This window comes from Mesoplodon mirus, assembly GCF_964341445.2.
Source record: "Mesoplodon mirus genome assembly, chromosome: 2".
Taxonomy (NCBI): domain Eukaryota; kingdom Metazoa; phylum Chordata; class Mammalia; order Artiodactyla; family Ziphiidae; genus Mesoplodon; species Mesoplodon mirus.
Genome location: NC_138977.1, coordinates 157,007,293 through 157,020,829, shown reverse-complemented (window position 1 = coordinate 157,020,829; position 13,537 = coordinate 157,007,293). Strand labels below are relative to the sequence as shown.

The following is a 13,537-nucleotide window of genomic DNA, read 5'->3' as shown; positions in this document are numbered from 1 at the left end:
TGCAGGTGTCACGGGTTCGAGCCCTGGTCTGGGAAGATCCCACATAGCGTGGAGCAACTAAGCCCGTGCGCCACAACTACTGAGCCTGTGCTCTAGAGCCCATGAGCCACAACTACTGAGCTCGCGTGCCACAGCTACTGAAGCCCACGTGCCTAGAGCCTGTGCTCTGCAACAAGAAAAACCACTTCAATGAGAAGCCTGTGCACCACAACGAAGAGTAGCCCCCACTCGCTGCAACTAGAGAAAGCCACGCGCAGCAATGAAGACCCAATGCAGCCAAAAATAAATAAATAAAATAAATGTATAATAAAAAATAATTTATAAAAATTCACAAATACGTGTAAAGACAGTATTAGTTTCAAAAGTTGAATCTTTTAGTATGACAGGAAGCAATATTTAGAATATGATCTAATGCTTTAAGTGCTCTTGCTATAGCTCCAAGATTAGTCTTAAGCCAAGACAGGACAGTGTTTACATCTCCACCACACAGATGATTAATATATATCAAGGAATGTTGGCAATACTATACCTTGGTAGCCATTCATGCATTGATTATTGGTCACCACGAGCATTAGAACAGAATGGTATTATTGAAATGCTGCAAACAATGCAAACTAAAAATGAGTCCTCTGAAAGGGATGAGAAAGGATATCAAAGAATGTCTATTAGACCTATTTTATTAGTCTTTTTAAATTTAGCATTTCTGTGTTTTGGGAAAGGGATGCAACTAGCTTAGTTTATTCTGTTGTTGGAAGTGATTTGCTCCAACTTCTAGGATTATAGAATTTTAGAGTTGGGTAGAATATTCGAGATCCTTTCTTCACTGCGTGAATTGAGATTTCCATTTATTTATATATCATCAGGTACCAGAAAAGTTTGGCACTTGAAAAATTACCTGGGTTTTTTCTATTCATATAAAATATCTAAGCTAGAGATTCAATTCAGTTTTACGTTTATCAAGCATCTCCAGTGTACTGGGTTGCTGAAGATAACAAGAGGTATAAATTATGGACTCTGACTTTAAAGGGAGCTCATATTTTAAAAATAGGGGTTCCAAATGTGAACAGATAATTGCAAAATGATGCAATAAGTCTGTTATTAGAAGTATGAATGGAATGCTTTGATAGACTTGAGGCTCTTAATGCAGTACGGGGAAGTCAGAGAAGACTGGAGAATATGCTACTGGTGCTGGATTATGAAGCATTTATAAATGTGTGTGTGTGTGTGTGTCTATGGGGCTGGTGGTGGTAGCAAGGGCATTCCAGGCAGAGGGAAGAGACTGCTGATGCCAGAAACAAACAGTGTTGACAGTGACAGTGTAGGAGTCAATAATATATCAAAAAGGACCTCTACAAAGGTTTAATTCAACAAATAGGTGTTGAGGTCAACTTTGTTGAAATCATCTGCCATCGAATAACATGCCCTTCATGTAGACATGGCAGTGATTGTATGCTCTTTCTTATTTTACTGTTGAGAATATTACATAGTATTCGTAATTTCAATGTTTAAAAAAGCTTCCATTTTTTTTCAAAATAAGCCTAAACATATCAAGTTTTAAGACAGACCAATTGCAAAATTGTGATGCAGGTTGGCTACTATTATCTGCTCCCACAGCTCTCCTCACAACACTCAGGTCTTCACCCTCTCTCATTACCTACCACCCCATTCAGTTCAAATCTCTGCTGCTCCATCTTTCTCTGCTTTCTCAGGAAGGCAAAATTAAAACTCAGAACCATTCCTTCCAAAAGATCATCAGTGCTGCACTATGATTATGAAGTCAAATAAGTCATCAAAGATTGAAGGAAAGGGCAGGAGGACTTATTTTCCTAACTAGGGTAGATAATGGCCCAAAAATGATGTTAGAGAAATCATGGTAAAATTTTCTTTTCTCATTAATTATCACATTTTTACTTTGTATATTATGTAAAGATCACAGAATTACATAACCACTGATTATGTCAGTGTCTTGTAAGTAGTAGGTATTCAAAATGTATTTGGTGAATGACTGAATGTAACTTAATTGAGCAAAACAAACAAAATAACACAGCTGCTGGGATAACTTGATAGCCACATGCAAGAATGAAGTTGGATACTTACCTCACTCCATATACAAAAATTAAAGACCTTGGGAGGGGTTAATGGGGAATGACTGCTAATAGGTACACGATTTCTTTTTTGGGTTTTGAAAATGTTCTGAAATTAGATAGCAGTGATGATTGCACAGGTTTGTGAATCTACTAAAAAACATGAATTGTACATTTTAAAAGGGTGAATTTTAAGGTATGTGATTATATCTGAATAAAAAAATAGATGCCCAAAACACCCAAAACAAACAGCAACAATAAAACCATAGTTAAGAAAGCTTTGAGGCTCTCATTGAAATGTTCTACCTAGGTAGTCCTAACATTGAAGAAGAATATAAGTTAAAGATGAAAGAACATGTTTTAGTTAAAACAAAATTGAAAATAGTAAAAAAGATGCACTGTATTTTAATAATGCTAAGATGCATATTTTTTCACATTTCTGAAATGGAAATGAATCTTATAATTGCTGGTATGTCACAGTTTATTTGGCTGCTTTTTTTCTTTCTCCATGGTACATAAATTGTGATATATCTTAGCTTCAGTGAAATGCTTAATTTTGTGAATAATGTGACAGAGGCTGCCAGTTGTCCCTCAATGTATTCTCCTCTTCTCACATAGTAATAACATTTTTTAACTGGGTAAATGGCTGCCCAGCCAAAACTGTATTCCAGATTTTCTTGATAGCTAGTTGTGGCCACATGTGTAAGTTCTGGTGAGCGGTATGTACGCAGAAGTAATATATGCACCTTCTGGTTTGTGCCCTTAAAGAGAAGGAGTGTGCCCTCCCTTCTCTCCTTCTCTTTTTTTCCTCCCTCCCTACTTTTTCCTTCTCTCTCTTTTTTGTTTTCCCTCCCTCCTCCTCCATTCCTTTCCTTCTAAATTGTAGATATCATGGTGGGAGCTAATGGCCATCTTGATCTATGAGATAGAAACTAAGTGTTGAGGGTGGTAAAGAATGAGAACAGACACCTGAGTACTTAATGCTAATGAAACCAATACACTAGCCCTAGATTGACTATGCAGACTTTTATGTGAGAGACAAATAAAGTTCTAGCTTGTCTAAGTCACTCTTATTTTGGGTGTCTCAGCTACAGGAGCTGAAAAATATTCTATATAATATGAATGGTTTCTTACTTTCATTTTTCTTGAAGTAAACTGTTATTACTTTCTCCAAAGGGTTATATTCTGCTCCCTCTAAACACACACACACACACACACACACACACACATATATCTGGGCCCAAAATGAGTTACCAAATATAGCATTTACTTATAAGGAATGTATTGTGAATAGCTTTTCAGTTTTCATTATCATGGAAGGATGATTTCAGCTCACATTCAGTCTATATTTCTAAAGAATACCTTTGTTAGGACTGTCTGTTCAATGCAATGGAAGACAGCCTTTTCAGTGTAACTGAGACTTCTTGATAATGCTAAATGTGCCTCGTCAGTTGAATTCTTCTGGCTTTGCATTGGTGCGGTAAAAATACATGATCGGATTTCATTGTTAAGAAAATTCTTGCAGCAATACATGTACAGTCAAGTTTGTTGCCTGGATAGCTGAACACTTCGGTCATGAGATTTAAAAAAAAAATGTCTCATGACAAAACTTGAAATGGAAATGTAACAATCTGGAAGTCTAGTTCTGCCTTAGAGTGGCAAGGCTGTGAAGAGCTGTGCTGCTGGGGGTGATGCCACTCTGTCCTTTTGACAGCCAGACTTCATATCTGAGGAGATGGGACAGTGAGGAGGCCTGTTGGCTTGAGCTTATTAATGCCACCATCTAGAATACAGATTCTTGGATATTTCATCTTCACAAGATGAGCCGCAAACTGAAAAAAAAAAAAGGACAGATTTATAAAGGATACACAAAATTGATATATCTCCAATCCCGTTTTTTTCTCAAGCTGTGATAGACAAATGATAATGATATTACTGCTGTCACTGTTCTATCAACAAATCACTAATTTAGTTTTTAATATAAATTAAATCCCTCTTTTCAAACATATTTATGCTATGGGATAAATGTCTCTCTTTAATTCTCTTGTAAACTTGTTTGAATAGGCAATAAATATACTTGGTAAACAATTCAAACAATATAAAAGGGTATACCATGAGACTATACAGGTAAATTCCTCCTACCTCTGTTCTCAGTCTCCCTCTCCAGAGAACATTAATATTCCTATTTTTCATATATCCTTCCAGTGAGAGTCAAAACATTCTCAAATCTATATTTTGAACAATTTTTACAGTATTTTCAACATATTAGTTATTGCAATTACATGCACAATATCCCAGAGAAGGCCCATGAACTGGTTCTAACATGTTTTTGGAGCAACTGCAATGAACAGTTTGAGACCATAATTTTGGAATAAATTTGAAGGACTGCTCCAAGAAGTCTTCTAGATGCCTAGCAAAGAAGGGCTTTGAAAAATTATCAAGACATACACATTTCTCTCTGACTTGCCCATGTCTACCTATCCAGGATCACTGATTATCTTTCTCTACTCCTTGTACTTTACGATGCAGTCCTGGACTGTAATCAATCCCCTGACAGATGGGGTCACTTTAGGATTCAGAGACTTTTTTGGTTGTGCACTGTCTGTTGGAAACATGCTCCATTTCCCACCAACTCCTGGTCCCCTGTTTTAGTTTCTCCTCACAAGCAACCCCCCACCCCGACCTGCCTAATTTCTACTTACTTCCTTACTCAGACAATTCCTTGTTTAGGAGTTTCCATTAGGGGACCCTCTCTTCAGGCCCCCAGATTTTTTGTGCAAATCTCTACCTTTGGCTTACCACATTTATTTAAATTGCCCATTTAAGAGCCTGCCTTCCTCTAGCAAACTGTAAACTCCTCTAGGACAGTGAGAGTGTTGTTTCTTTTTCTCTCTCTCTCTTTTTAACATCTTTATTGTAGTATAATTGCTTTACAATGGTGTGTTAGTTTCTGCTTTATAACAAAGTGAATCAGTTATACATATACATATGTTCCCATATCTCTTCCCTCTTGCATCTCCCTCCCTCCCACCCTCCCTATCCCACCCCTTTAGGTGGTCACAAAGCACCTAGCTGATCTCCCTGTGCTATGCGGTTGCTTCCCAGTAGCTATCTATTTTACATTTGGTAGTATATATATGTCCATGCCACTCTCTCACGTCGTCCCAGCTTACCCTTCCCCCTCCCTGTGTCCTCAACTCCATTCTCTACGTCTGCATCTTTATTCCTGTCCTGCCCCTAGGTTCATCAGAATCTTTTTTTTTTTTTTTTTTTTTTTTTTAGATTCCATATATATGTGTTAGCATACCGTATCTGCTTTTCTCTTTCTGACTTACTTCACTCTGTATGACAGAGTCTAGGTCCATCCACCTCACAACAAATAACTCAGTTTCATTTCTTTTTATGGCTGAGTAATATTGCATTGTATAAATGTGCCACATCTTCTTTATCCAGTCATCTGTCAATGGACACTTAGGTTGCTTCCATGTCCTGGCTATTGTAAATAGTGCTGCAGTGAACATTGTGGTACATGACTCTTTTGAATTATGGTTTTCTCAGGGTATATGCCCAGTAGTGGGATTGCTGGGTCATATGGTAGTTCTATTTTTAGTTTTTTAAGGAACCTCCATAATGTTCTCCATAGTGGCTGTATCAATTTACATTCCCACCAACAGTGCAAGAGGGTTCCCTTTTCGACATACCCTCTCCAGCATTTATTGTTTGTAGATTTTTTGATGATGGCCATTCTGACCGGTGTGAAGTGATACCTCATTGTAGTTTTGATTTGCATTCCTCTAATGATTAGTGATGTTGAGCATCTTTTCATGTGTTTGTTGGCAATCTGTATAACTTCTTTGGAGAAATGTCTATATAGGTCTTCTGCCCATTTTTGGACTGGGTTGTTTGTTTTTTTGAGATTGAGCTTCATGAGCTGCTTGTATATTTTGGAGATAATCCTTTGTCAGTTGCTCCATTTGCAAATATTTTCTCCCATTCTGAGGGTTGTCTTTTCATCTTGTTCATCGTTTCTTTTGCTGTGCAAAAGCTTTTAAGTGTCATTAGGTTCCATTTGTTTATTTTTAATTTCCATTTCTCTAGGACACGGGTCAAAAAGGATCTTGCTGTGATTTATGTCAGAGTGTTCTGCCTATGTTTTACTCTAAGAGTTTGACAGTGTATGGCCTTACATTTAGGTCTTTAATCCATTTTGAGTTTATTTTTGTGTATGGTGTTAGGAAGTGTTCTAATTTCATTCTTTTACATGTAGCTGTCCAGTTTTCCCAGCACCACTTATTGAAGAGGCTGTCTTTCCTCCATTGTATACCCTTGCCTCCTTTATCAAAGATAAGGTGACCATATGTGCATGGGTTTATCTCTAGACTTTCTATCCTGTTCCGTTGATCTATCTTTCTATTTTTGTGCCAGTACCATACTGTCTTGATTACCGTAGCACTGTAGTATAGTCTGAAGTCAGGGAGCCTGATTCCTCCAGCTCCATTTTTCTTTCTCAAGATTGCTTTGGCTATTCGGGGTCTTTTGTGTTTCCATACAAATTGTGCAATTTTTTTTCTAGTTCTGTGAAAAATGACATTGGTAGTTTGATGGGGATTGCACAGAATCTGTAGATTGTTTTGGATAGTATAGTCCCTAGTGCCCGGCACGTGGCAGGGTCTCAATATACGCCTGTTGGTCTCAACTAAACTATGGTAAAGGACAAATACCCAAGGGCAAAAGGGTAAGAAGTAGAGGTAAAGAAGGTTTTCTTTAGCTCTCTGGCCATTCTCTGTCTATAGGTGGTGTCCTATTCCTCCCCCTTGTGTGTTTGTGTCCTCACGTTTTTCTCAATTACTTTATCATAACCTGATCTCAGATCCTTCAAGAAAAATGACTATTACCTGCTCACAGTGCTACTGCCTCTTGGAAGTATTTGAAGCTTAATATTGGTGAAGTCTCAAGCCAGCAGTCTAGACTTTATGGGTTCAAAAGAATCAGCTGAGTGGTTTGGTCAGGATAACTTCAAGGCCTCACTCAGAGATTCTGTTTATTGAGCTTCGGCTCAGGAATGTGTTTTTTGTTTTTGTTTTTATTTTTCAACAAACACCATTAGATGATTCTAAAGTAGGTCTGTGGACAATATTTTCAAAAATACTATCTTAAGCCCAAGGATAAAGATATTGTAAGTAGGTGAAATATTGGGTTGGCCAAAAAGTTCATTCGGTCTTTTTCCATAAGATGGCTGTAGTAGAACTTAGTTGCTTTAATGTCATTTGAAACAATTTTGTTAGACTGTACTGTGACAGCTGTCATAGAAGCGTGCGTTTTAAAAAAAATTTATCAAAACTGGTGAATTTTTGTGTAGCCATTTTAATATTGAAGATGGAAGAAAAAAGCAACATTTTTGGCATATTATGCTTTAATATTTCAAGAAAGGTTAAAAATGCAACTGAAACGCAAAAAAAGATTTGTGCAGCATATGGAGAAGATGCTGTGACTGATCGAACGTGTCAAAAGTGGTTTGTGAAGTTTCGTGCTGGAGATTTCTCACTGGACGATGCTCCATGGTTGGGTAGACAGGTTGAAGTTGATAGCGATCAAATCGAGACATTAATTGAGAACACTGAGCATTATACCATGAGGGAGAGAGCCGACATACTCAAAACATCCAAATTAAGCGTTGAAAATCATCTGCACCAGCTTGGTTATGTGGATCGCTTTGATGTTTAGGTTCTACATAAGTTAAGTGAAAAAAACCTTCTTGACCATATTTCCGCATGTGATTCTTTGCTGAAACGGAATGAAAATGTTCTGTTTTTAAAACAAATTGTGATGGGTGATGAAAAGTGGATACTGTACAATAACGTGGAATGGAAGAGATCGTGGGGCAAGTGAAATGAACCACCACCAACCACACCAAAGGCCGGTCTTCATCCAAAGAAGGTGATGTTGTATATGTGGTGGGATTGGAAGGGAGTCCTCTATTATGAGCTCCTTCCAGAAAACCAAACGATTAATTCCAACAAGTACTGCTCCCCATTAGACCAACTGAAAGCAGTAGTAGACGAAAAGCATCCAGAACTAGTCAACAGAAAACGCATAATCTTCCATCAGGATAATGCAAGACTGCATGTTTCTTTTATTTGCCTTCACCATTTTCCAGCTCAGTAGCAGCCTACTGCTACTAAATGTAGCCTACTGCTACATTTATTTCGGTCTTTACAAAATTCTCTTAATGGAAAAAATTTCGATTCCCTAGAAGACTGTAAAAGGCACCTGGACCAGTTCTTTGCTCAAAAAGATGAAAAGTTTTGGGACGATGGAATTATAAAATTGCCTGAAAAATGGCAGAAGGTAGTGGAACAAAACGGTGAATACATTGTTCAATAAAGTTCTTGGTGAAAATGAAAAATGTTTCATTTATTTTTACTTAAAAACCGAAGGAACTTTTTGGCCAATCCATAGATGTTGTTGGACTCAGATCTTAGCAATTTTCAAAACTAACAGAAAAGGAACTCAGTACTGCTGACCCCACTTAACTTTTCCACAATTCTCTGCAATGCCTTAAGTGAGATTCAAGTGCTGTTCATGTTTTAGAGCATAAGCTCTTTTAGAGCCACTGAGGATATCCTTAATAGTAATTAATGTTGAAGAGAAATAGTGTACTGTATTTCAAAAGGTATCAAGTGAGCTAGAGTGTAAAGTGACCTGATCTTCATCCTGTGCTTCTTGCTTATTTCTCTTTCAACCAGTCCTTAAGAACAGAGGCACCAGATTCACCTGTCCCAAGTCACATGTGCAGGCAGCACAGTCTCTGGTACTATATGATTACTGAAACATCTTGGCTTCATTCTCCGACATGCAGCAATACAATTACCATTTAGGTCGAAATTCTAAGCTAAACATATCATTACTCAGAAGGGCTTGTGGATAAGCAGTCTTAGCGTTCAGTACTTTCAAAACACTACAGAAGTCAGAAAATGCGTAAGAAAGGACTTACTGTACATTTACCTAATCTCTCTTAAACTATGCTGTAGAGCTGGAAAGAGCTCCCACTGTTATTGTAAGGAGGGACATAACAAGTAGGCTGCTACTGAGCTGGAAAATGGTGAAGGCAAAGCAGGCAGAACAGAGCATTTTAGAACAATCAGGCTGCTGCGATGTGGGAGGTCTAAGAAGAAAAGCAGAAATGGAGTACAAGGAGATGGCAAATGTTCAGGTGCCTTGAAATGAAGCAAGGCTGTGCCTAAGTAAAGAAAAAGAGCAAGTGTTGAATTTTCAGGTTAAGATTATGAGTTCTGCTCCTCCAATCCTCTGCTTGTTGTTCCAATTACCCATGTTACATATTGGCCCCTAACAGTGAAGCCACGACAGCATCTTTCCACTCCTACCATGGAAAGAGCTCTTCTCCATCTATTCATTCATTTGTTCATTCACTTACCAATCAAACATTTCACTGAATTCCTACTAAGTACCAGGCACTGTTTTAGTTTTTGCAGTGCTTACAGTTCAGTGGAGGAGACAGTAGCAAACAATATCAAGCAGTATGGCTATTACAAAAACAAAAGTTCAAGGTACTCCTGAATTTAACAGGGGTTAGGGGGCTGTTGCCCTCTCCCCATTCCTCTTTCATTAGTAACCTGGAGGGAATGAGAACCCAGAAGTGATGGTCACTGTCGTTACACTGATCAGGTAGCACTCTCTGAGTCTATAGCTTGACAGGTTAGGGAGGAAAGAAAGGGCTATGAATCCACTGTGTGAAAAAAGCCATGTCACTTATGGAGAAGATATATGGTGGAACAGAGGAGAACCAGGCACACAGAGTTCAGAGTTTCATCCACCTTTTACTTTCATCTGAAATCGGCAGCTTTACTGAGTGAATAGACAGGATACTGGACTTTGGTGATGAAGCGTCTTGTGTAGACTACAACTGCAGCTTTGGGAGAGGCCTGACTTCAAACGGAAATCATAAACCTAGACTTACTGAATGATATCCTTGGTGGAAGTGGCAAGATATCATACTGGACCAGTGTTATGAAGCCATCAGATTCATCTAGGTGCTTTCAGTAAAACACTGATACCCAGGCCCACTCCATACCACTAAGAAGTAGAGTTTCTTGGGATGAAGCTCCAGCAACATTTTTGTTTTTTTTCACCTATAATTCTAGGTGATTCTATTGTGTAGCCAGATTGAGGATTGCTTTATTACATAATGAGATTCATTTGCTGGTCAGGTTTGTCTGGGACTTCAAACTGTAATTTTTTAAGTATAGTACTGTGTGGAGAGCAAGTCTCTTTGCACTAAAAGAGGCTGCCATGTTGTGGGGCTGGAATTTGTAAGACCAAGTCCTGCCTGGAGACAATGGGGCTCCTCAAACTGCACAACCAGTTGAGATCTAGCAGGCAACATCCTACGTGGAGTTGGCAGAATCTGGTATTCGCTGGGACAGAATTTTGGGAATCACAGACTGCAGGGGCAGCTGCATTTCTTGGGGAAGTACTCCCATTTGGAGAGGGCAAAGCTCTGGCATTTTTGTCATTCCTCTGGTTAGTGGGATCTGGTGGTGGTACTCGTTTCTAGGGCTTGGGTAGGCACACCTCAAATCATCACTGTCTGAAAGTGTCAGGCTCTTGTGGGTGCCACTCCATCTTGTTTTCTCTCTTTATCTTGCATCTGAGCTTGGACTAAGAGGCTGGCATGTTTGTCTAGAGGAAGTCAAGTTCTACTGTAGCAGGAGAATGAGTGGAGGAAAGGGATTTTTGAACTGCCACAGAGTAGTGCATGTCAACTAAGGTCAAGAAATTAAAGCTGAGAACAGGTAAGATTTGTGAGGGGTACAGACCAGGATCATGTTGTTTCTCACTGGGTATCCTAAGACACAGTTTTGGGTGGAACCTATAGTAGCAGCAGGAAGCTAAGAAAACTGGGCTCCTCAAGATTCTGCAAGGAGCACATTGCAGACAATTAAGCACATTGCAAACAATTAATTGGCCTTGTGAGTTTTAAGTTCATATTGGGGACTGGACAATGGGCATGAATTGACCAACTCCCTGGTGAAGCTCAAGCTGAGAAGTCTCTCTCTTCCATTTATTTGTCCATTCCTTTCCCTGACAAATAATGCTAAATTTGGGGTAATATTTCAAAAGTGAAATATCACTTTTGGTTGGGTATGAAACTGAATAAGGGAACTGGCAATTAACCTGTAATGAGCAACTGTAGCAATTTCATTTTCTTGGTTTTATGGATGTGAAGCTGATGATGTGCTAGTTTTATGTGTCCTCTTGATCCTCTAGAATGATGAAAATGTGGTGCACATTTAATATTTCTGGCACCGTGTGGTTGGAGCTGCGCTGATACTTTATGCATATTATGTACCTATTTCTAAGAGTTTGGCTGGACAACTCAGGTAAACATATTTGAGATGAGAAGTAAGATATGGGTGATTTCTCCATCTGGAGTACAGTGTGGCCTTAAATATAACCCAAGGCCTGTCTTGTCCTGATTATTTAAGAGATTTCTGGAGTCATTAATAAATGTCTTGATCATTTTAACTGCCCAACTCAGTGATCCCAATTAGAAACATAAGAGCTGTGACAAGGATTAGCAGGAAAGAGGTAGAAATGATTTAACTAATACTCCACTGATCTCTTCCCTCAATTATACAATAATTTTAAAATGTCATTTTTTGTTTTGTTCCTTATTATGTTCCTCCCATAACTGAGAAAAGTATTCTGTCTCCTGCTAGTTTTCTGTACCCAGATATTTTATAATTAACATACTGACATTTATTTTCTTAAGAGTACTACATATGTTTATTTTTATAAATAAACTACATAAGAAAACCCTTGCACTTTGTTGGTGGGAATGTAAATTGCTGCAGTCATTATGGAAAACAGTATGGACGTTCCTCCAAAAACTAAAAACAGAATTACCATATGACCCAGAAATCCCACTGCTGGGTATGCATCCAAAGGAAATGAAATCTGGATCTTGAAGAGGCATCTGCATTCCCATGTTCATTGCAGCACTATTTACAATAGCCAAGATATAGAAACAACCTACATGTACCCCTATGTTCATAGCAGCACTATTCACAATAGCCAAGACATGGAAACAACCTAAATGTCCATCAATGGATGAATGGATAAAGAAGATGTGGTACATATATACAATGGAATACTTACTCAGCCATAAAAAGGAACAAAATAACGCCATCTGCAGCAACATAGAAGCAACTAGAGATTATCATACTAAGTTAAGTCAGGAAGAAAAATACCATATGATATCAATTATATGTGGAATCTAAAATATGACACAAATGAACTTATCTATGAAACAAAAACAGAATCACGAACATAGAGAACAGACTGGTGGTTGCCAAGGGGGAGGGGTTTGGGACAGGGATAGACTGGGAGATTGGCATTAGTAGATGTAAGCTTTTCTATATAGAATGGGTAAACAACAAGGGCCTACTCTATAGCATAGAGAACTATACTCAATATCCTATGATAAACCATAATGGAAAAGAATATTAAAAAAAAAGAATGTAGGGCTTCCCTGGTGGCACAGTGGTTGAGAGTCCGCCTGCCGATGCAGGGGACACGGGTTTGTGTCCTGTTCTGGGAAGATCCCATATGCCATGGAGCAGCTAGGCCCGTGAGCCATGGCCACTGAGCCTGCGCGTCCGGAGCCTGTGCTCCGCAACGGGAGAGGCCACAACAGTGAGAGGCCCGCATACCGCAAAAAAAAAAAAAAAAAAAAAAAAAAAAGAATGTATATATATGTTTAACTGAATCACTTTGCTGTACAGCAGTAATTAACACAACATTGTAAATCAACTATACTTCAATTAAAAAAAAAAAAGAAACAACCTAAATGTTCATTGACAGGTAATGGATCAAGAAAATGTTGTGTATATATACAATGGATTATTAGTCAACCTTAAAAAAGGAAATCCTGCCATTTGTGATACATGGGTGAACCTGGAGGATATATGCTAAGTGAAATAAGCCAGAGACATAAAAACAAATATGTATGATTTCACTTACATGTGGAATCAAAAATAGTCAAGTTCATAGAAGCACAGGTAGAATGGTGGTTGCCAGGGGTGAAGGGGTCAATGGGAGGACATGGGCAGATGTTGGTCAAAGGGTACAAAGTTTCAGTTGTGCAAGATGAATAAGTTCTGGAGATCTAATGTACAGCATGGTGACTAGTTACTATATATAGCAAGTATAACAACGCCTCATTGTATACTTGAAATTTGCTAAGGAAAAAAAAGAAAAAAAATGGTGAAGTGATGGATATATTAATTGGCTTGATTTTGGTGAATCATTTCATAATGTATACATATATAAAAACATCAAGATGTATACTTTTAATATACACAATTCTTCTGTGTCAATTACCTCATTAACAGTGAAAAAAAAAGGAGTGCTATAAAAGGTGTGAAATCAGT

At 38.3% G+C, this 13,537-nt stretch overlaps 1 protein-coding gene across 4 annotated transcripts in view; it reads right to left on the bottom strand.

The window, feature by feature from the left end:
- Positions 1-3,235: 3,235 nt before the first annotated feature.
- The window catches only part of TBCK (TBC1 domain containing kinase), a 231,950-nt gene continuing 221,648 nt past the window's right edge, over positions 3,236-13,537 (bottom strand). For all 4 annotated transcript variants that reach the window (XM_082606857.1, XM_082606856.1, XM_082606859.1 and 1 more), the window contains exon 26: positions 3,236-3,916. In XM_082606857.1, coding sequence (XP_082462983.1) covers positions 3,806-3,916 — 111 coding nt within the window. In that variant the 3' untranslated portion in view covers positions 3,236-3,805. The remainder of the gene's footprint in view (positions 3,917-13,537) is intronic.